At 37.7% G+C, this 23,120-nt stretch overlaps 1 protein-coding gene across 1 annotated transcript in view; it reads right to left on the bottom strand.

The window, feature by feature from the left end:
• Positions 1 to 5,281: 5,281 nt before the first annotated feature.
• LOC124167663 overlaps positions 5,282 to 23,120 on the bottom strand; it is a 79,512-nt gene continuing 61,673 nt past the window's right edge. Inside the window, exons 12-15 of the mRNA XM_046545647.1 lie at positions 21,299 to 21,398; positions 14,535 to 14,734; positions 11,066 to 11,164; positions 5,282 to 7,237 (exon numbers count right to left, since the gene is read on the bottom strand). Of these exons, the coding sequence (XP_046401603.1) occupies positions 6,918 to 7,237; positions 11,066 to 11,164; positions 14,535 to 14,734; positions 21,299 to 21,398 (719 nt within the window). The 3' untranslated portion in view covers positions 5,282 to 6,917. The remainder of the gene's footprint in view (positions 7,238 to 11,065; positions 11,165 to 14,534; positions 14,735 to 21,298; positions 21,399 to 23,120) is intronic.

The following is a 23,120-nucleotide window of genomic DNA, read 5'->3' on the forward strand; positions in this document are numbered from 1 at the left end:
GTTCGATCCCTGCTTGAATGTTGTGTGGAGGACATCTCAAGCGCAACACCCCGTCCGTCGGATGGGACGTTAAGCCGTGATCCCCTTGGCGCTTAGCAGGCTAATGCCGACGCCGGGTTTCTCTCCACCCTTCCTTACCCTTCCCTAATGGCGCAAATGACCTTAGCTGTCGGTCGCCTCCTCCATATACCATACCATACCATTTTCCCGTTTGTAACGATTCTTGGATTTGAAAAGCATTGCGGCTGAGAAAATGAACGCAAAGCTCAATTGGCGTCTGAAAGCGGCCAGCTCAGGAACTACTTGAAGTCTTCCGAAATTTTGTCCTTGTCATGCCCTCATACGACCGGGAATTTTAAATACTATATTCCCTGTATGCCGGGGAATATTAATCATATCCGTCGCCTCATGACGACGCGTTAAAGCTTACGTACTACGAATTTTTCCCCATATTCTTCGAAGTATACTTCGCTCACGACTCACCTAGAATGGAGTTTGCTCTTGTCGGGACATCTGTGAGCACAGCCTACATATTAGGCGTTGAGATTACCTTAGGGTACAATCGTTCCGGTGGCGTAGTGGGTAAAGCATCATCAGAGGTTCCACAGATCAAGTGTCAGTGGCGGAAGATTTGATGTTTGCACGTATGTTATGCGAAAAAGCTATAGCCAACGTTTCTGTCTATTTTAAACCATCATCAGGGCTTAACTTTGTACATATTCATTAATATTATTATAATAACTTTTTAGCGTAACTTTTTTGCATAACATACGTTTACCTGCACTCCAAGAAATATTTTTATATAAATATTTATAGAAAACAACGTTATTATCACGAAATATGAAGAGAAGTAATTTTTTTCAGCGTGGAATTGTTCATATGTACCATCACAAGTTATGAACAATTTGACTTTTCAAAAATTGCATTCTAGATTTCCTAACCTTACCTATTTCCTCTTTTTTTAACCCCTCCTTCTTCTTTTGCCAGTAAATTTCTGTTCAACCAATTTTTCAATTGATTTTGATGTAAACAAATTTGCGATTATGATTCTCAATTGTTCTTGTTACTTTCAATAATCGCAGCTCCGCCATCGGATTTTGGTGGTTATTTTGAACTTATGTCCATATTTAGTTTTAAATTGTAAATAAAAATCGAAATACAGTTAAATCATAATAAAATTATTAATATCAAACTTTCATCTGGTTCTGAGTTATCCTTAAAATGTCAGCTTGATAGCTAATGGGAAAGTGGGTTAAATTTGAGTTGCGAGATTTGACACGGACAAGATGACGAACAACTAAGCGAGCTTATAAAAATGTTATAATAAGCAATAAATATGAACACACTGTGGACATTTTTCTGATCACTGATGGCTTTGGAAAATCTAGCGCGAGGTCCTGAGGATTTTGCAAGGCTATTGAGTTCTTACGCGCTTGTTTATTTGTTGGAATTCAATCTTGCGTAACCACAAACGCCCACTGTTTAGCGAATTTAATAAAAACCTGGCAAGATATCTAAATTGATTCGTTATAGTATCGTGAACAGTGGCGCCGACTCCATGGGGCCTGAGGGGGCCCGAGCCCCCTCAAAAATTCGTTGTGTGTGTGAGGAAAAATGTGCCAGACTTGTTGATTTTCCCCGGAGAGTCCAGATATCGAGATTCGAGTTACCAGGGTTCTAATGTTGATCATATGACTCTTCGAAAATGCTTAAAAAACTTATAACTCACTACTTATAAAATTTCCTGGGGCAAGATCCCCGATTTGGGCCCCCCAATATTTTTTGTAAGTCGGCGTCCCTGATCGTGAAGGAGGTTATTTCCATCCTACAATAAGGATTTCCTTTAATAAAACGGGTCCAATATTTTTCTTACTCACTGGAATATATTCAAACGAAGATACTATGGCCTAAATTTATTTACCTAGCCACACAAGGTGGCTTACAAGTTACAGCGCACTGTATAGATTTAGGTAACGATACTGGATCGTAAACCCTTCATCATCGACTCCATAAATAGTACTAGGAAGTTCATGATTCTCTCTTGGTGAAACAAACTTCCTAGTCATTCCCTATCCATTTGTAAAAAACAAGACCGCCGATGTGTACGATAATTATCAGTCAAAACTGCTATTAATAACGGTCCAGCCTGTTATCCATGCTCCGCGCCGCTGAAATCGGTAATCCCCAGATAATCAGTATGTTTGGTATTCCCATGACCTCTATTTTTTAACGGTCGCGAGCTCGCGGATAGTGTGTATTAACGGCCGTCCTTAATTTGCATGAATATTAATATTTCCGTTTCAAGTTAAGCCGTCTGGTTTCTGTACTTAATCCTTGACCTCTTCCAGCTCATGGTAACGTGGATCCCATCGTAACATCCGAAGTCCACTGGGAAATACGATGCGTTAGTAATCTATTTTGGCTTTCATTACATTAGCACGACTACGTGTGATGACAGTATATTCCGGAAATAATTCAATCTAAGGATTTTTCTAATAAATTTAATTATTTCCCGTATCGGTTGAAAGAGTTATTTACTCCTGCCAATATTTTGAGTTGAAGTGTGTATATAACTAAATACACTGCACAGTGGTCCCAATCGCTAATCTAGCGGGACAAAAGTCAGGTTTGCAACTTTTAAAAATAAAGTCACCGCAGGTGTAGCGATATCCGCAAATAAATGCTTCATCATGATTGGTAACTTATACAACGTTTATATAAATTATAACAATGTTATGCTACTGCAAAGTCGCGCGTTGAGATTGCCTACCCTCCGCCTACACCCTGACGGTGGCTGACTCGCTTGCATTAACACGTACATGCTACATAGCAATAAAGAAAGGAACCACAATTTCTAACGGTATCTTAAATCCATTGATATATAGCATTATTCAGAGTGATTTTTCTTCAAATATAATTGCTTTCAAATACTAGATTTTAAATGGTAATATCTCAGTCTTTAAAACCTCGTTTTTTAATCGATTTCAAATGTTTAAATTGACATATAAAAAATGTATGTCGAGGTAGGAATGCGAAACCTTCAAAGACATGTAGAAACGTCCTTATAGTTATAGATATTTTTATCGCATATTTTTTTGGTGCACTGTACTGAATTTGTGCAAGAATTAAAGCCGTCACGCCTGTTTACACAATAATATGCTACGTACGTACGAGTTAATGCCTGTTTGCATGAACGATTTTTGTGGACTGGAACAGAACATGCACGAATGAGCCAATTTAGAAGAGGTTCTGATTCGCACAAGTTGTTAGTAACATGGTGCATTTTCGTGTTCACTCACGTGTTTATACACGTAGACATTAACTCGTACGTGTCAATGCACCGTATAAACAGGCCTTAAAGGAGAATGTTAAATTTCCATACCAATGGAAAGGAGTCGAGATACGAGAAATCAAAAAAATTGTGGTGGCCAGTGTCGTAAAAGACGACGTCAATGGCATGGAATTCGCGATCACCGATGGTGCAACTAGAATTTATTTTTGAACGCGTCAGTTACATTTTTGGAATAATTCAAGAATTATGTGCCGTTTTGGATTGTATTTTTTAGCCTCGACCCCTGTACTATAAACAAATCGGATATTGAAACCCCCTCCCCGAATTAAGCCAAGATATTGCGCACGTGGCCATTGAGAAGGACCTCGAGAATTGCTCTGCTTTTAAATATGAGGTAAATCACGCAGCTTTGAATTGTTTTCCTCAGCTCATTGGCCTCGGATGAGAATCTGGGAATACAAATCATTGTGATCCCACACAGTTAGTAGCCCATACTTTGTACTAGCAAGGATATAACTTGAGACAAAAGGTGACTTTTTATTTTTCAGGTTGGCGAACATGGTTTAAACTGGGTGAGTGCTCAGAGTGGTATCTATTGTTGCATGATCATACTGCCTTAAAAGAGTTGTGTCGATTTACCAGTTATTTCTTAAGTGCATGAGTTTTTGCAGGAAAGTTTTGTTATTGTCGAATGAAATAAAAAAAACTACTGCAGTGACCGAAGTCAGAGTATTTTAGTTTTGGCATGGTACTGGCATTAGAATACAAATGTGCCCAAGTATAGGGGAAGTACCCCCTCAGAATAAGGATGGGAGAGAGGGTGCTTCCAGGCTGAGCAGTGGCAAATTCTATAGTCAACGTGGTAACCACGTGACATATGGAAAAGTGCGGGAGATTTGAATCTACCGTGGCGCGGGAGGCTTTAAGCTACTGTATTACGGTGATAAGATAAGGACTGAAGAAATACAATAGGGCTCAATTACTTCGAAATACTCGAAAATAATGGGAAAGAGTCTTAGTAAAAGTAATCAGTATAATTATATCTACAATTAATTTTCATTTTTCTCTCACGTATGAGTTAACTTTTCAACTATGAAATGTATGTTGCAAAGCTTTGTTTCTGTGTCTATTTTAAATGCTTGTCAGGATATAAATTGGTCAAGCATTAAAAGTTTCAAAATAATATCAGAAATAGTAAAAACTCAGTTCAAATGTTGCATAGATTCCCTGTAAGGCACTTACGCTACGTTTCCAAAAGATTTGGCCGTAGTGATAATATTGAGCGATGCTAAACGTGTAATTTATATGTTGATAGTAAAATTATTTCACCATGGAAAGTAAAATATTGCGTAGTTTTCAAGTCTGCCCATTTTTTTTATGGCCAACAGTATTTACATATTCACCAAACCGTTCAGATGACTCATTTTTTTTCGGGTTTAATAGGCTTCCTTCTGGACCAAACAAATGAACTTGATGTTTTTCAATTTTTTTGGGTGATACTATAGGGGTAGTTGTATATTTTCATAGTATACTTTTTCCTGCAGATTGAGCAAGTCAAGACAAAGTCGAGTTGTTTTTAGCATGCCCAATCAAATAGAAATTTTAAACGCAATTAAAATTCAATTTACTGCAACTGAGATCAAGTAACTGGGTCATATTTTATACACGAAAGGAACGCAACTAGACCCTAGCCGTGCGAAAGCCATTCTGCATATTGAACCTCACTACTGCCTCGAGTTGTGAAATTCTATATGCCAAACAAGACAGCAGCCCTGACTAATTTGCGATTTTAGATAAAATTTTCTGATAATCTTGCTAAAATCAATCCAAGATGGTACAGGACAGAGGGACGAACTGCCCCTGGCGAAGTCGAAAAATTCGTGCCCACCGCAATCCACTGCATGCTGCACTCCAGGTCACCATATTTTTTTCAAGAATGCTTACAAACATATTGAGCATAAGCAGAAGGCAGAGAAACAAAAACAAGAGTTTGAGTTCAAGTTCTGTATTTTCATTCTGGTCATACATTACAATAGAAAATAAGAAAACTGTGATTACACGAAAGGAATAGCAAAATAGTACAAAAAATAAATGAGATCTTGAAGAAACAGTAAACATCATTTAATTAGAAACACATGGCAATGTGGCATCAAGCACACTTGATATCATACCAGGTGAATAGCAAATAAGAATTGTATGTTATCCATGATGAATTGGCAGGAAAAATATTTTTGAAGACGTTATATTAACAGCAGACTCAGACCTCTGAAAAGAATATGGAATTGTTAATTCTACAGGTCGAAGCTAAAAAATTATATAGGGGAAAAGTAAATCACAGTTTCAACTATCCATATGAAACAAAAAATGAATAGATTATTCCTTGATAAACTGAAGAATGGCGCATGGGCAATGAATGAAGTGCTACATGAAAACACCACGATCATGCAGAAGATTTGGAGAATAAATGGAAGGAATAATTAAACAGGCAATGGGTACAAAATTAAACACTCCTGGTTGCATCTATCAATATAAAATATAAAAAAAAAAGGATTTGAGGTATTGAAAATTAATCCAAGCAGGAAATCTTTTTTAACCTTTTATGATTCCTTCACTTTAAAATATGGGCTTTTATTACTACTATTTTCAACGCTAACTCGTGCTAACTGTAAACATTATGTCACTTCATCTCATCTCAAAATTATAACGATTTCATTCCCATATTTGTTAGTGTAACCAGCTAATCACGACTCTGTTAAAAAAGGGCCTTCTAGCCTTACCAAGCAAAATATATCAATGAAATACGTTCATTGTTGCTTATGACACGGCTAAAAATGCTATGGGATGGCTTGTAGTTTTTTCTTTTAACTTAAAATTGTGAAAAATTATTCTTGACAGACTTAACCTATACGTTCGGATTAAAATTCTGTCGAACAACGCTTATGCATTGTGTCACGAAATTTTAACCCGGAGTAGCTGATGCAAGTAGAAACCAAAATTACAACAATTTTTAAATTGAAAACGCACCATTTTTAAACTACAGAAACTTTAAATCAAGCGCTCCGATTGGCCGGGAGTTTGCCGTGTTGCCGGATGCTATAAACAATCCATGACTTCGAATGCTTTACCTGCCGGAGATCGCGACGTATCCAAGGCATCCGGCAACAGGGCAAACTCGCTGCCAATGAAATCGCTTTGCTAAAAACGTTTGTAATTTAAAAATGGTGCGTTTTCTACCTAAATATCTCTGGTAACTTTGGTTCCTACTGGCATCGGCTATGCAGGGTCAAAATGTTGCTCGACTGCAGTGAAAGCTCAGGAGATATGCGGGTTGCACACACCATATTTTGATGTAAATTTGCACTCATTTACAGGCACTATCTTTTATTGAAGCAGCTATATAATGTGCATATAACCTTTTTCATAGATTAAAACACTCTGTATGGATGGTATAGAAGGTAATATTTCCTTTTAAACTCCTTTATATGCAAATTTTGTATGACACTCACAGACAAATAAAGGGCATCCTGTGCCTTAAAAATGTGGAAAAAAGTCAGATATCTAAGACAACGAAATAACTGTTCCCTAGTGTTATAGGTATATCTTAGGCTTCATGGCTCATGCGTCATTAAGGCGTGATTGAGTCCAGGATCCATTGCATGTAAGCTCCGACCCTGGTGTAGATGGCTGGCAATCCATTGCTGCCGCAATATTCGGGCCCCCTGGACACGACGCCCACCGCCGTCCAATGCGCCCCCTGTCTCCCAGGCAACATTTCCACGGTCATGAGGGGTCCCCCACTGTCGCCCCTGCAGGAATCCTTGCCCCTCTTCCCGCCGGCGCACATCTGGTCGGGGATGAGGGAGGTCTCCTGCCGATAGATGGCCTGACAATCGCTCAAGGGCACCACGGGAACTGAAACCCACAGCTTCACCGGACTTGGGACTCCTGAAATTAATAATGAGATGTTTGCGGTATAATAACACGTTGAAAAATAAGAATTAATATGAATAATAAAATCAGAAGAACCAAGCGTGATGGAGTGGAATTTTTCCATGTTGAAATAAACACTTGCAACATTTTTAAGGTACAATATCGTTGGAGCCAAGGTGCAAAATTTCAGCCATTTAGTACCATGATGAAAATGATGTAGTAACATTAAAGCCTAAGTCGTTAATGAAAGTTTACTGTCGTAGAAAATTGAAAGTGTTTATTTCTTAATAAATATGAATAAACACGAAATTTATAATAAGGCGTTGCCAGCCTCGGTGGCGGCGGATCTATGTCGTCGCCTGTCAAACAAGAGATTGCGGGTTCGAATCCTGTGTGGATAGGTTGCACTTATCCAGGGAATGGTAGTTCGTGCACGTGTAATAGTAAAATTGTTGAAAACCCGATGTAAAAGGTCATTCTGCCGTTTTCGGTGGCACGGGAATAAATAAATAAATTGTAACTCAAAAAGATACCATTGATCACGTCATCATCATTACTCAGCAATCCTAACATTGTTTGACGCAGCTCTCTACTGAGAACTGAACTCCATTGAGAACTGAAATTTAATGAGAACAGAACATGGATTCAGGAAAAGTAGATCATGCGAAACCCAGTTAGCGCTTTTCGCCCACGATATTTTAGTCTCCGGAGAAGACAACATTCCAGTAGACGCGATTTTACTTGATTTCAAAAAGGCATTTGATAAAGTGCCCCACGGAAAGTTAATAACAAAACCGAAATCTTATGGTCTAGATGAAGATTTCATTTCCTGGATAGAGAACTTTTGAGCGACCGCGTCCAAAGAGTAGTATTGGACGGTGCAGTCTCCAATGGGTTTAGAGTCACTTCTGGCGTCCCTCAGGGTAGTGTCATTGGCCCACTCCTATTCCTTCTTTATATAAACGACATTGGCGAAGTAGTACACAGTAAGTTACGATTATTTGCTGACGACGCTATAGTTAACAGAGAAATCCGTTTCAGCAAAGATACAGATGAACTAACGAATGACCTTGCTGCTACCCAGGCTTGGTGCGATGCATGGCAGTTAGAATTAAATTCAGAAAAATGCGTAATAATGAATTTCTGGAAGAAGAATAACTCCCTACAACGAAGCTATATAATTCGGGGTACCCAATTAGAGACTGTTGAATCCGTGAAATATCTAGGAGTTAGACTCAATAATGATCTATCGTGGAATAAACATATTCGGGAAATAACCGGTCAAGCTAATCGTAAAATGGGTTTCGTTAAAAGATTACTAGGAAAGTGCGACGACAAAGTGAGAGGAATTAGCTACTTTTCCCTCGTTAGACCCCATGTAGAATACGCTGCCAGTGTTTTGGACCCTCATGAAAAAGGCTTAATAACAGAGTTAGAACGCGTTCAAAGAAGAGCTGCCAGGTACGAGAGAGGTCGTTACGATAGTCTTGTTAGTGTAACTGACCTCTTAGATAAACTCGGATGGGAATCGCTGTCAGACCGTAGATTGAAAAGTTGACTAAACCTTTTAGATAAATTCAAGAGCAGTGTCTTTACTAACGAAGCTAGGCATATCTTACGGACGCCAACATACTACGGAAGATCAGGTCATATAAATAAAATAAGAGAGACAGAGTGTAGAACAGACAGATTCAGAATGTCTTTTTTCCACGATCAATAAGAGATTATAACGGCAGCGATAGAACTCATAAATAGATTAGATGACTTGTAGTGTAGCCTACGAACCTATGTAAAACTTAATGCATGTTTCTTAATTTTATTATTATTTCTAACAGCATATGGTAGTATAATTTGTTAGTATGCGTGACGTATTTTGTACTGTGTGGTGTGCGTGTTCTAATTGCATTGTGCATGCTGGTGATTGATCACCCCCTGCCAAACACCCTAGAGGTGGCTCGCAGGATATAATGTAGATGTTGATTCCTCTTTTGTCCTCTCTAGATAGGGCGAGTCTGAGGTAGCTTGATATCACTATGGTGAAAAGAACATACCGAACGTCATCATAATTCAGCTACAATTATGCACTGAACATTTTTCAAAAAGCTCAATTTTAAAAAAGACACCAGACTGCGTGCGGATGGGACAGATACAGCCTTAATAGATATTTTTGGGCCCCCCAAAATCCCACCCATGGCTATGTGTCTGATGCTATCATGGGTAATAGCCTAGAGTAGTCACTTGGATGCTAATGGAAAAAAATGAATCGTATATGGACAGCTTATTGTAAGATCATCATCATCATTAGTCGACAGTCCTATGAATAGTTTGATGCACCTCCTTATACTTCTCTACTATTCGCTAGTCTATTCATAGTGACTTGTTTCTTCTCTTTTACATCTCTTATAATCTGTCCTATGCAACTCATTCGGGGCCGTCCCTTGCCATTCTTCCCTTCCACCTGTCCTTCTACGATAGTATTCAGCAGGTCATACGGTTTCATAATATGGTCAAATAAGTTGTCTCGTCTTCTCCTTAAGGTTTTTAGAAGACTTCTCTTTTCTCTCACTGTTCTTATCACCCCCTCATTACATCTACATCTACATAATACCCCGCAAGCCGCCTAAAAGGTGTATGGCAGGGGGTGTTAGGACACCAGCCGTTTATGGCTATAAAAAAAAATGAAGGGCTCTAACGAGGTTGGGAGATTACTTACTAGGTCGATCCGTTTTATCTTCATCATTCTTCGGTAGCGCCATATTTCGAATGCTTCCACTCTTGACTTATCTGCTGCTGTCATCAACAACATGATCATGGATTTATTGATATGAATAGGATGAAAATATCATACCGAACGGCAGTATGATGCAGCTAAGAGTATGCACCGAACGATTTCCAAAAAGCACAATTTAAAAAAAAGACACCAAACTGCGTACAGATGTAACCCACTTAGAGTATTACAAAACAGAGGGTACGAAGTCTATTTGGATCGCAAATTTCTGCACAGATATAACAAGAACATGAACTAACTAGCCGAATGTAAGACTTTGAATCAACTGTTGGAATTATGACCACTATAAACAATTATATAAAAGGTTTTAAATTTTCCTCATTTTTGCTTTAAAGTCAGTCATTTTGTGCATATTTGGATTTATTCATTGGAAAAAAATAAAAAATGGGAGTACATGAAAAATTATCGCTAAAAATTGCAGCTCAATCGGACATTATTTGACCCTGACTGTTGATAGAAATTGCCAACATTTTGAAGAGCTCTGCCTCAGTAGGTTACTTATTGTACTGTGTTCATTTGGGTTACATGTTTTTGAAAATTTGAAGTTGCTTAAATTCAATTATGGAAACAGATCCTATAAAACACACAGTGACGTAATAATACGCAAACCTTTAAAGTAGGGATGAATCTATTCCAAATTTCTATTCTTGATTCCAACGATTCTCGGACACAGAATCGGAATCGAGAATCGATCGCCTAAAGTTGATTCCGATTCCATCGATTCCAGGAAGATAAAGTTTTAGAGAAAAGAATATAGATCCCAAAAGATGGTGAAAACGTTTCCCATTACTGGCAATGTATTTATTAGACTTGAAAATGTAGCGTTAAAATATCTGTATATTCCTCCCAGCACCATATTGAGTAAAATACTATTGAGCACATCAGGCACTCATGCGATGCAAAAAGAAATAGAATCAATCTCGACAGAACAATGATGCTTGTTTTCTTATACAAAAATATGTATGAATAGATTGTAATTTTCATTGCACATCGTCATTTAATTTTAACAATCCCGTCATTTAATTTTAACACTATTTAGCATTTATTACACTTACTCTTCTCGGTTCTTCCCCATCCAGCCACAATCATGGACTCCGCCTCGTAACGCTTTTGAACTGCAGCACCAGTGGGAAGGCATATTGGAATGACGTAGTCTATGACAGGGAATAGAAGGAGAAAACAGTTTGAAAACATAAAAAAGTTACGACGAGACAAAACATTATACAAGAGGAAAACGAATTTTAATGCAAAAATACCTAGTTGCAGCACAGAGTGTTACCTTCATGGTGATAGTAAAAGAGAAAGCAAGCCCAAGCATAATGCTATAAACTTTTTTCCATTTGTGTGAATTTCACTAACTATGAAGTAATTTAGGAATGAGTGTTACATATTAGCTGAAATTAAACAATAACCTCTTATTTTTGGGCTCAAGCCGCCTCTGGACAGTCAATATTATTGTACAGTATTTTGGTTTGTGCAATATCATTGATGGTTCGTTCGATTGATCTTTATATAGACTCGGGTGAGAATCTCTGTCAGACCATAGACTGAAAAATAAACTAAACCTATTAGGTAAATTCAAGACCAGTGTATTTTCTGACGAAGTTAGCCGTATCTTACTTACGCCAACCTGCTACGTGAGATAACATAAATAAAATAAGAGAAACTGTAGAACAGAGAGATTCAGAAGGTATTTTTTCCACGATCAGATGTCAGTGATTACAACGACAGCGTTAGAACTCACAAACAGATTAGATGACTTGCAGTGTTGCCTACCTACTTATGTATACCCTAATGCATGTTTCTGAATTTTATTATTATTTCTTACAGCATGTGGTAGTATAATTTTTTAGTATTCGTGACGTTTTTCGGACCGTGTGGTGTGCATGTGGGAGTCCTCTTGCATGCTGCATGCTGGTGATGGATCACCCCTGCCAAACACCCTAGAGGTGGCTCGGAGGGTATTATGTAGATGTATTCGGGAAAAATGGAAAGGTTGTGCAATATATTGCATGATTTTCAAAATATTGAAAATACATTGCGCAAACGGGATAAAATGTTGCCGTTTGTTGGCAATGTTGTGCAGTATTCTGTCAGTTAGACTCCAGCAGTCGTTTGTACCAGTCGTCTCAACATTGTGTTACTATCATGGGTGACAAGAAATCCGAATAAGATATTATTGTGGAATGTATTGAGGTATAACGTGGTCTTCCGGCTCTGTGGGATGTGAAGTGCAAAGATCATAGTAATCGTGCGAAGAAAGGGTAGCGGTACAATGTTATTATGAAAAAGTTCCGCGAATAATACGGATGTGGAGAAACAAAAAGTAGCAAAAAAATTAAGTCTTTGTGAAAAATCTTCCGAAAAGAATAGAGTGATTTCCTTCATCAAAGAAAACGAAAGGCATTGATTGCGATTCGTAACCCACCATCAGCGTATTCATAATACACAAATTAATTGGTTTTAGAAATACCGATTTAGACGAATGGCAACGGTCAATCTTAACTGCATTTGGAAAAGGCCAGATTGGCGCCCATGCGATGCCACTCCACGTGACGTCACAGGGACCTAGTTTCTATACGAGTAGATAGGAGTTTTACATCGTCTGAGATTACCAATGCATGCACGAGGCACAGAGCTCAGGGAAACATGTCTTAATAATCACCTATTAAAACTGGCCAAGGTCGGAAAGTTTCCTTCGTTTGATAAGGTATTAATAATCCTTATTTAAGCCAAGCGCTACCATCTAGCAGGGTACTCTGCTACCTGCTAGCATCCTGCGTCGTATCAGCGCTCAAAGCCTCGCCCCAAGGTCACCTCACTTGCGGCAGCGGGAACCAGAACGACGTCATACGGAGTTTTCCCAGCATTCCTACCTAGCCGTCGCGTTTTCGCGCGCTTGAAAATTTTCACTTTTCATTTAATCGCTAAAGATAGATATCGTCATTTAAAAATCTAAGAGCGTGAAATGCGTACTCCAGGAGTAATAATCTTTCGAGTAAGGCAATAAAAAAATAATAGGAAACCACCCTATTGAAACGGATTCACGGGGCAGAGAAGTGTGGTGCCAGTGATGATGACTTGTGGCCACAGCAGTTATCACACAACAAAATACATTTTTACTCAACACGTTGACTTAATGAAATTCTGGTAGGGAATTTTTGTACAATGTGGTTGCACATATGTGCTCACGATTGCGCAATATATTGCGCAACCTTCAATATCGCCTTCGGTATAGTCTTTTGCACAAACCAATATATTTGTAAGATAGTATGGACCGTCCAGGGGCTGCCGTCAAAATATTGTGCTACCCACATCATCAAAGAAATATTATTTTCTGTCATTCCGTTAATAATGAACCTACAGTGACAAATGAAGTATCATTTTATACGTTGAATCACCGGCTTCTGGCAAAAAATACAATCTCAATTCAAATTTCACTATTTACCCATTAATGTGACTGAAAAGTTTTGATTTTTCCATGTCGATTACCCGCTGGAGGTATATCGACTCCATACATTTTTTTATTCTGAACTAGAAAAAAGGTTTAAAAAACCGTCAAATCCATAACAAAACCAAAGAAACGTGTAAGCAGGAAAAAATATTAAAAAGAAAATCGAAGAAGTATAAAGAGTGTTTAACGTTCTGTAAAAGAGTCAGCGTATGTAAGGAACTTAAAAGATAACATGTATAAAAAATGAATCAAAATATCGTGTTGAAAGTTTACGAGAATTATTATCAACAGGAATTGGCAACAATAAATGAAAATAGTTCGAAATGCAAATAGTGATTGTACATGGGTGAACGGTATTAAGTTTTTATGTATATGAGAGAGAATTAGGTAGAGAGACCAAGCTCTCTTGCCTGTATTGTATTCATATGTTTTGTATATTGCTGCAAGAAATCAAGAATAATGAAAGTACTTTTGGATGCACCTTATTCTTTATTTAAAACCCAATTACACCGTGTCCTAAACATATTTATTCACTGCCCTAATAGCACCAAAAACATTATATCTGTATATTTTTAAGATTTCTAAATACATCGGTATACAGATTTGCATTATACATATTTTATACATGTCTGATGATCCATTGTCCTTGATGTATACCAGAATCTTTAAAATATACAAATGATATCCTTACGGCGTAACCAGGGATCATCAAACATGTATAATATACACATTTACGACGAGTTATACGTATTTAATCTATATAAAATCCATATTATGGCAGCAGATATAATACGTATAATATCTACATATTTTCTGCGTGGTAGAGGACATTTTCATTTATTTTATACAGATATAATATGTGTACAGTGTGTACTATGATACGTATTAAATCTAGATATAACCCTTTTGGTGCTACTAGGGTGATAGCGGAAAAGTACGAAATTTTTCACAGGTTACCTAGTTGCAAAATAATATTCAACGTCTATGAGCCGCTTAAATAAAGCGCTACATGTCCCTTCGTATAGCTGCATGATTTACATGGCGTCCCTGCTGCCGTGCGACTTTCTCACCTGTGATTTGGGCTTCTCTATCCAATCGGATCAGGGCAATGTCGTGGTGCCTGTCTCTGCTAGACGGCTGATATTGAGGGTGACGGATGACCTTGGCTATCTTGAACACCTGCACTGGTTCCCCACACAATTTCTTCCCACTTTTACTTATGCAGTCTGGATCCGTGTCGATGTTTTGCTCCCCGAGGCGCAAGGACACCCTGTGACAAGGAGATGGTATAACTGAGTACAAGGATCTGACCTCTATAGCCTTGAGTACAAATTGTATAAGGAAATGCTTCAAATGCTTCTAACGTGTAACGATCGATAAACGATAGATAAACTCGGTTGGGAATCTCTATCGGACCGTAGCACAGTGGGCGGAAATCGGAAAAAGCCGGACAAAATTACAAAATGGCTTTTTTTGAGTTATATACTTGAAACTTCGCAAGTATACTCAAAAATGATTGAACTTTATTGATATGTACCTCATTTGACATAGATCCTACCCGTTACTGAGATACAGAGGCTCAAACGTGAGCAAATTTCCATAAAAACGCCCGTCTTCAATTTTCTCTGAAAATCTTCCAAAGTAAGTGAATGGTGAAGTTATGGGTGGATTCTTGCCGAATAAAAAACCACATAATCTGTTATCATGGTTTTTTTTATTTAATATTCCGTAATCTTAAAGAATACAGTCCATTAATTCTTACCGTGCAGTAACAAAATGGCGGATACTGTTTTTCGACGAAGTTTTACATTTAGGTAGAGTTTCAAATAGGTTTTCGGCAAGGTCGCGCAGAGTAACTTATATGAGAGCATTGTTTGAAGATTTTTTGAGGTCTTTATGCAGTTTTCTTTGAAATAAGTTTGCGTCGCCGGAAATTACATTGATTTTTCGATCGCGCGGCAGGGTTCCTCTCCATGCGTCGGGAGTTGGATTAGCCGCGCCGCGGTAAGGTTATTGAAGCTATATGGGTTTTAACGCTCAACATTCACCGTTTTTATGTTTTGCTTCAAGACACCGATTCTCAAATGGTCTATGGTGAAGACAGTGGAGGTTTTTTCATGCGATGTACTTGCACGTTTCATCGAAGTTCATTTCGTTATCTTCGGATACGATCGAAGACCATGCTTCTATTAAAAGCGTTCAAACCTCGACAAAGTGAGTTGTTTTCTGGGACTCATACAAAAAGACCTACCAGAAAGATACCAGCTGAGACCCTTATACCTTCTTCAATCACCGATCCCTGACCCTCAGGATTCTAATTTCGAAAACGGTCGTTTTATGACACCCTGGAGCGGAGCCCTTGGCCGTCTTAACGGAGGTATTTCCATGGGAACTTCTAGCTTTTTTAAAATGTGCATCATACCCTCAGTTCTACTTTGACTTACAGATTACCATGTCTTTACACGTTTACCATACGTTCTTCCCCGTGTACGCATTAGGGCATTAGATAATCATAGTTTCGACAAATTTATTATTTCTAAATTTTACATAGGCTCCATCCGCAATTCCATAGAAAATGCCACCTCACATTATTACATGACTTGATATCTACAAAATAATATTGGAATTGGTGAAAAAATCATTCACTCGGTAAAAAATATTTGCTCCATTATTTATCGCGGAGGCTGAATTTAAGACAAGACCCTGATGCTCTGAAATTTCTCAATGACTTTTTGACAAAACGCATCCTATGGCCATACCTTAAGAAATGGGTAGAGTGTTCTCGAAATAATGAACGATTTTTGTGTCGACACAAAAGTTGGCTCGCTGACTCTATAACATTTCCAGAATTTGTTATGCATCACTTTCCCGATACTTCAACGACAGCCGGTTGAGTATTGTATTTTTGTACAAATCTATTCCTCTCAAATTGATTGATTAAATAAAATTCCCCCGGTAGCTTCATGCTACAAAATTCATATTATATTTGCCAGGCATTCTAGGGCGGCCAAAAAAATGTCGCACCTCATGTGTTAGATCACGCAGAAGAAAATTCAAACTTAAAAAACTACTGCTACTACTGCTGAGCTTGCTCTCGCGGCATCTGTGAGTTTGAGAGAGAGGGGAGACACTGCAGCAGCTCACCTAATTGCAGAAATAACAACTACGACCCCTACTCGGGCTAAGAGAGTTCTTTCAAAGTGGAGGACGAGTGAAAAGGTCCACCCTGAGATGACAGTGGAAGAGGCTCTGTCATTGATGATTGCCTCTGATTTGACCAAGCGTCAACATCGGTCTTTTCGTAGGACAGCTCTGAGCCATGGACACGAATTGTATCCCACTTATGATAGAATAGCGATAGCAAAAAAAGGCAGCTTATAACGAAGGGATTAAAATAACTGAGACCATGTGCGAAGTAAACCTTCAAGCACCACTGAACCACACCATATTGGGAACAATAGCCTGCTTAGCCACCACTTCCACCTCTCAAGAATTAAAATGTGTGGTGAACTACAGATTAATCTCTAAGTACGGTTTTGATAGAGGTTCGGGTCACTCTCAATATAAGCAAATGTGGCAACAAGTGGATGCTTCAGATAAATTCCTAGTCATTAGTTCCCTTGTATCTCTTAGTTTGATTAACGGCGCTACAGGTAACGACTGAAGTTTCCACTTTCTCTTGGTTAATTACATTTATCTCTAAACTTTTGATAAAGAATTTAAATTGCATCGGAGGCACTTCTCGCATTTAGGCTCTACAATTTTAGATAACACTATCTGGGAAAATCCACTGCCGACGTCGACACGATTTTGTCATCCCATCCGCTTTAGGCAAAAAAAGAGACAAAAGAAGTTACAAAATCAGAAAGACATTACCTATATCGAAAGGCAGGTGGATGGCCTTAATGATTTCAACTCTGGATTTTACACGATCAAGTTCTGTTTACTACTGACCATGATCAACGGAAAAGTAATGCTTATATTGCTTGCCTTATTTTCCTAATTTTTTCTTAATCTTAAAACCCATTTAATTCATTATCCTACAGGGAAGTATAGTCATTTTGAAATTAAGAAAAACGATAGTTTTTAGTTTGCAACACACTGAAGGACAGCTGAATCATGGGGTTCTAAATCTGCGGTGCAATAGCGTCGGGTATGAATAACTTAGGAGATGTAAAATATCGTTCACCTGATATCGATAAATATTCTGTTGGTTTGTGTACGCTGAGCTGCCACATATGATTTTCTGAATGCATATTGGATATGTCGTATCGATTGGAATTTAAACAGTGGCATTTGATAATTTTAATTTTAATTTATTTTAGTTAGGAAAGGAATGCTAAGAAAATTTTCAGCTAAAATTGATAATATAAATTAAAATAACTATTTTGAAAAAGATGTTCGGGGATTTATTGAAAAACGTACATACAGGATTTATTGATTTCAGGTTTATTGAAATTTATTGATTACAGATTTATTGAAATTTCTACGCTCCACAAGCAAATTAAAATCACTTTCACAAATTCTGCGCACTCAAGAGAACTTAACTTTCCTTCACCACAGTCACAGTAGAACTAAGGGTATAATACACGTTTTAAAAAATCTAGAAGTTCCCGTGGAATTGTCGACCTAAACTACCCTGTCTTCATCGTATCTGCTTCAACAACTTTCTAGTGCTTACTGTAGGTGCAGAACATGAGATTTTCACGCGATCCATAATTTTCGTCCATAAAATTTTGATTATTTAGTTGCCATCAGTAATCTATGTTCATGATAGGTAATGTTAAGTCACTGAACACTGCATTATTAGCTATCTTTTTGAACATAATTCTCTTCATCTCAAGAGTAAAACATTAGATTTAATGACGCTTTTTGCAGTTCGTTATTTGTTCAATTTGCCGACTTGGGTGGCGGCGGGGTAAAATGCTCGCCTGTCAAAGAAGTGTCGGGTTCGAGTCCCGCATGGGTAAGTTTCCTTTATCAAGCGCAACGTTGTCGCAGAATAATTTATTCACTCCATTTATTTAAGTATTGATCCGTCGGTACGTATGAATAAAGTATGAATTTTGTAACGTAAAGATAAATGTGGAATAGTATTTATTCAATAAATTTGAAGGAAATAGATTTTTACAAAAATACCAACTCCCGTAGAAGTATAGAGAAAGTAATGCAAAGCATATTCCGGAAATGTTATGGATTCAGCGGGCCAATTTTTGAAGCGACATTTTAAAAAAGCTAGAAGTTCCCATGGAAATACCTCCGTTAAGACGGCCAAGGGCTCCGCTCCAGGGTGTCATAAAACGACCGTTTTCGAAATTAGAATCCTGAGGGTCAGGGATCGGTGATTGAAGAAGGTATAAGGGTCTCAGCTGGTATCTTTCTGGTAGGTCTTTTTGTATGAGTCCCAGAAAACAACTCACTTTGTCGAGGTTTGAACGCTTTTAATAGAAGCATGGTCTTCGATCGTATCCGAAGATAACGAAATGAACTTCGATGAAACGTGCAAGTACATCGCATGAAAAAACCTCCACTGTCTTCACCATAGACCATTTGAGAATCGGTGTCTTGAAGCAAAACATAAAAACGGTGAATGTTGAGCGTTAAAACCCATATAGCTTCAATAACCTTACCGCGGCGCGGCTAATCCAACTCCCGACGCATGGAGAGGAACCCTGCCGCGCGATCGAAAAATCAATGTAATTTCCGGCGACGCAAACTTATTTCAAAGAAAACTGCATAAAGACCTCAAAAAATCTTCAAACAATGCTCTCATATAAGTTACTCTGCGCGACCTTGCCGAAAACCTATTTGAAACTCTACCTAAATGTAAAACTTCGTCGAAAAACAGTATCCGCCATTTTGTTACTGCACGGTAAGAATTAATGGACTGTATTCTTTAAGATTACGGAATATTAAATAAAAAAAACCATGATAACAGATTATGTGGTTTTTTATTCGGCAAGAATCCACCCATAACTTCACCATTCACTTACTTTGGAAGATTTTCAGAGAAAATTGAAGACGGGCGTTTTTATGGAAATTTGCTCACGTTTGAGCCTCTGTATCTCAGTAACGGGTAGGATCTATGTCAAATGAGGTACATATCAATAAAGTTCAATCATTTTTGAGTATACTTGCGAAGTTTCAAGTATATAACTCAAAAAAAGCCATTTTGTAATTTTGTCCGGCTTTTTCCGATTTCCGCCCACTGTGCGTAGGTTGAAAAGTAGACCAAACCTTTTAGATAAATTCAAGAGCAGTGTCTTTTCTAACGAAGTTAACCATATTTTACGGACGCCAACGTACTACAGAAGATCAGATCATATAAATAAAATAAGAGAGATAGATTGCAGAACAGACAGATTCCGAATGTCATTTTTTCCACGATCAATAAGAGATTATAACAGTAGCGATAGAACTCATAAATAGATTAGATGACTTGTAGTGTAGCCTACGAACCTATGTAAAACTTAATGCATGTTTCTTAATTTTATTATTATTTCTAACAGCATATGGTAGTATAATTTGTTAGTATACGTGACGTTTTTTGGATCGTGTGGTGTGCATGTGGGAGTCCAATTGCATGCTGCATGCTGGTGATTGATCACCCCCTGCCAAATACCCTAGAGGTGGCTCGCAGGGTATTATGTAGATGTAGATATTGATCGTCCATTTTGCACCGAACCGCACTGAAAAAAATAGTTAGAAATACAAGTTTCTGATGAAATTCATAGAACGGAAATAGAAAAGATGCATGGAAGAGTTACTTGGTGAGCCACTGTGTGTGTTATTGAGATACTTGGATCGTGATCCCAAACGTCTTAATGAGTTTATTAGTAGTTGGAAACATGCGATTATTTTATCTTCTTATGGCGGGCTAAACCTACTTTAATCGGTGGAATACTTTTATAAATAAATCGTGCGTGGTACAAGTTATTTTCTAAACTTCATGATTGGATATTTATTTCCTCTAATAGGGTTTTTAGATAGAAAGGAAGGGGGTAGGCCTTATTTTGAATTGAAGAGGGAAGTTCTTGAAGGAAGGAGAGACTCCCAGGATTCTTCTTGAGTACTCCATGGAAACCTACCTTAATCGGTGGAATACTTTAATGTAAGGCAGGCTGATGTTGGCGGTAGCTTACCGTTTTCGACGAATGAATCGCCATTAACGCCAGGATTACGTATCACGAAAGAAAGTAGCTTTTTTCGTTATCTCGTGCATTCGCTCAACCGAAGAAACTTAGTTACTTATTGGACTAGTCCTTAGCATTTGGACTTGTCTTACTATGCACAAATCAATAAATGATGTGATTATTTAAATAATCACGTCACAGAGGCTGCATAATAATCACGAAATCGATATGACAGGACTCGATAACGATTCTTAATGCTAAATTTCTTTCAATTAGATGGAATGAAGATAAAATGGAGATTATTTCATTAAGTAGCACGCTAAATCGAGTTTCACCTATTTAAATTCTTGTGAACTAGTGGAAACTTCTTTCAAATTCTCTTCATTCACGCCAATAGCCGGTTTTATAGTGTCTGGTTAGCGCTAACCATAAGATGTTACAGCCTACCGCTCTACCTGGTGGTGGCTCAAAGTTCTGGTCAGAATGAAGTCTAATCTTACACAGCAGTTAATGGGAACTTTCAACCGCTTCTTGTTAAAGTTAAGGCTGTATCATCTTATGGCTAGAGTTTACCAGACTTGACAGAAACCGGCCCTAATTCAAGTTGGTTTGAGCGAAGATTATGTCTCCACATACCTCAATTACTTACTTTATTTTATAGAACCCGATGTGAGAACACCTTACCTTATAATATCACTTACAGTTTTACTCTGAATTTTAGTCCAGTGACGCAATGAGCTGCTGTCAGCACGTATCGGTTACCAATAAGAGCTCCACCACACAGGAACTGAAGCCCGTACTCTGCGAAAAGGCCGTATTTATGTAAGTCGATCATTTAATTAATTAAGTCGCTCCTTTAATTTGATTAAGCCTTATCTTCTCATGTTCTTAAGCCTTATTAAGCCTTCTTAAGTTCTTAATCAAGTCTTATCTTAACTTAAGTTAACTTTTATCTTTTTTTATTTGAAATTAACTTGTTGACGTAATGTTTTTTCTTACAATTTTAATCAGTTTTGTGCAATATGATAGAAAAAAAGAATTCCTTTCTTGACTTTGCGGTTTTAAGTGTTCTTTGCCTTCTAATACGTAAATTACGATATCATTTTCATTAAATATTAGTCATAGCATTTAATGTAGTGGTAAAGTATTATAAGAAAATTTTTAATACTTTGGTAGATAATAAACAACTTTTGCTAAGCAACCATATTACACAATACACAGTGATCGCCGAAACCGGTGAGTCTGTCGGCAATGAAAAAATCCATCGGCAAGCGTGAGAAGATTTTGGTAACATTTCTTTTTAATATTTACCCCAGAAGAGGTAGAATGACTGATGCTGGATTTTGTTAAAGTTATGAAACTGCGACTTGTATGAGAGGCGCTTCGACTAAGGGTGGCATGCAATGTTGGCTGGAAATCCTTCTTGCTCTTAGTCTTGACTTAGCACTTATAGAGGCGTTTTGTAAAGCTCTTTGGTAACGGCCGTTATACCTCTTTTTCAAATCCGCTTATTTGAAAATCGCGGATTCTCAGATGAAAAATTTATCGCACTTCTGTTATTTAATTTTAAATTTAAAAATTATTTTGTTTAACTCTAATTTTATTTTACTGTGACGGTAAAAGCGAAAAACGTCATCACCTAGTGGTAGGTGAACTTAATAAATACATCGCGAGATGTGTACTATTTCCCCAAGAATGTAATATTTAGTTCAGATTCCAGATTATTTATCAGATAGCCTCGTTCTTCTCATTATTTACTCATGGTTGAACCTAAACATACCCTCTTCCTTTTACGTTAGAAACAATGAGCGTTGCAGATGACCCTCTAGTCGATGCAGCACTCAAACAGTTCTACTAATACTAAATATACCCATATACTTCGTCCATAATCATGTATCTTGCGTCATTTGTTTTCAATACGATTCAGATTCATTTTTTTACTACACAGTTGAAATTAAGACGTGTTATTGTTTCTTTTGAGCACAATGTTTTGTAAAAAATATGAAAACCAATCTATAGTTTATATTTTTGAGAGTGAAAATATCATTGGAGCTACTCATCCCACTATGACTCAATCTAAGGTGTCCATGAACCACCACTTCCCAATCGGTCTTAAGTTCAAATGCCCAGGTCATCTAAAATATTGTTGCGAGTATTACTGCACAGTCATCTTTAACACAAGTTCAACAATATTGGTTTGTTTTAAAAATACGTTTCCACTAACATGTGTAAGTACTACATACGCGTACAGCTGAATTTTATATTTATATTACCACTAGTGGCTGCTAAAAAATTATCATATTTGGCAAAATATTGAGATTTTCTGAAAATTTACATTACGCTTTGCTGGTGAACTCATAGCGTGTTTTTTTTGCTTGTGCATGAAAACAATAAGAAACTAGGTCAATTTGTGAAAATTTCAAGATTCTTTCTGTACTGTTGCCCAAATTATAGGCATTTGAAAACTGACTGCTTCCACAAAGCTCGCCAGAATGGACATTTCTGATGTTATTTTTTAAATTA

This window comes from Ischnura elegans, chromosome 11 (assembly GCF_921293095.1).
Source record: "Ischnura elegans chromosome 11, ioIscEleg1.1, whole genome shotgun sequence".
Taxonomy (NCBI): Eukaryota; Metazoa; Arthropoda; class Insecta; order Odonata; family Coenagrionidae; genus Ischnura; species Ischnura elegans.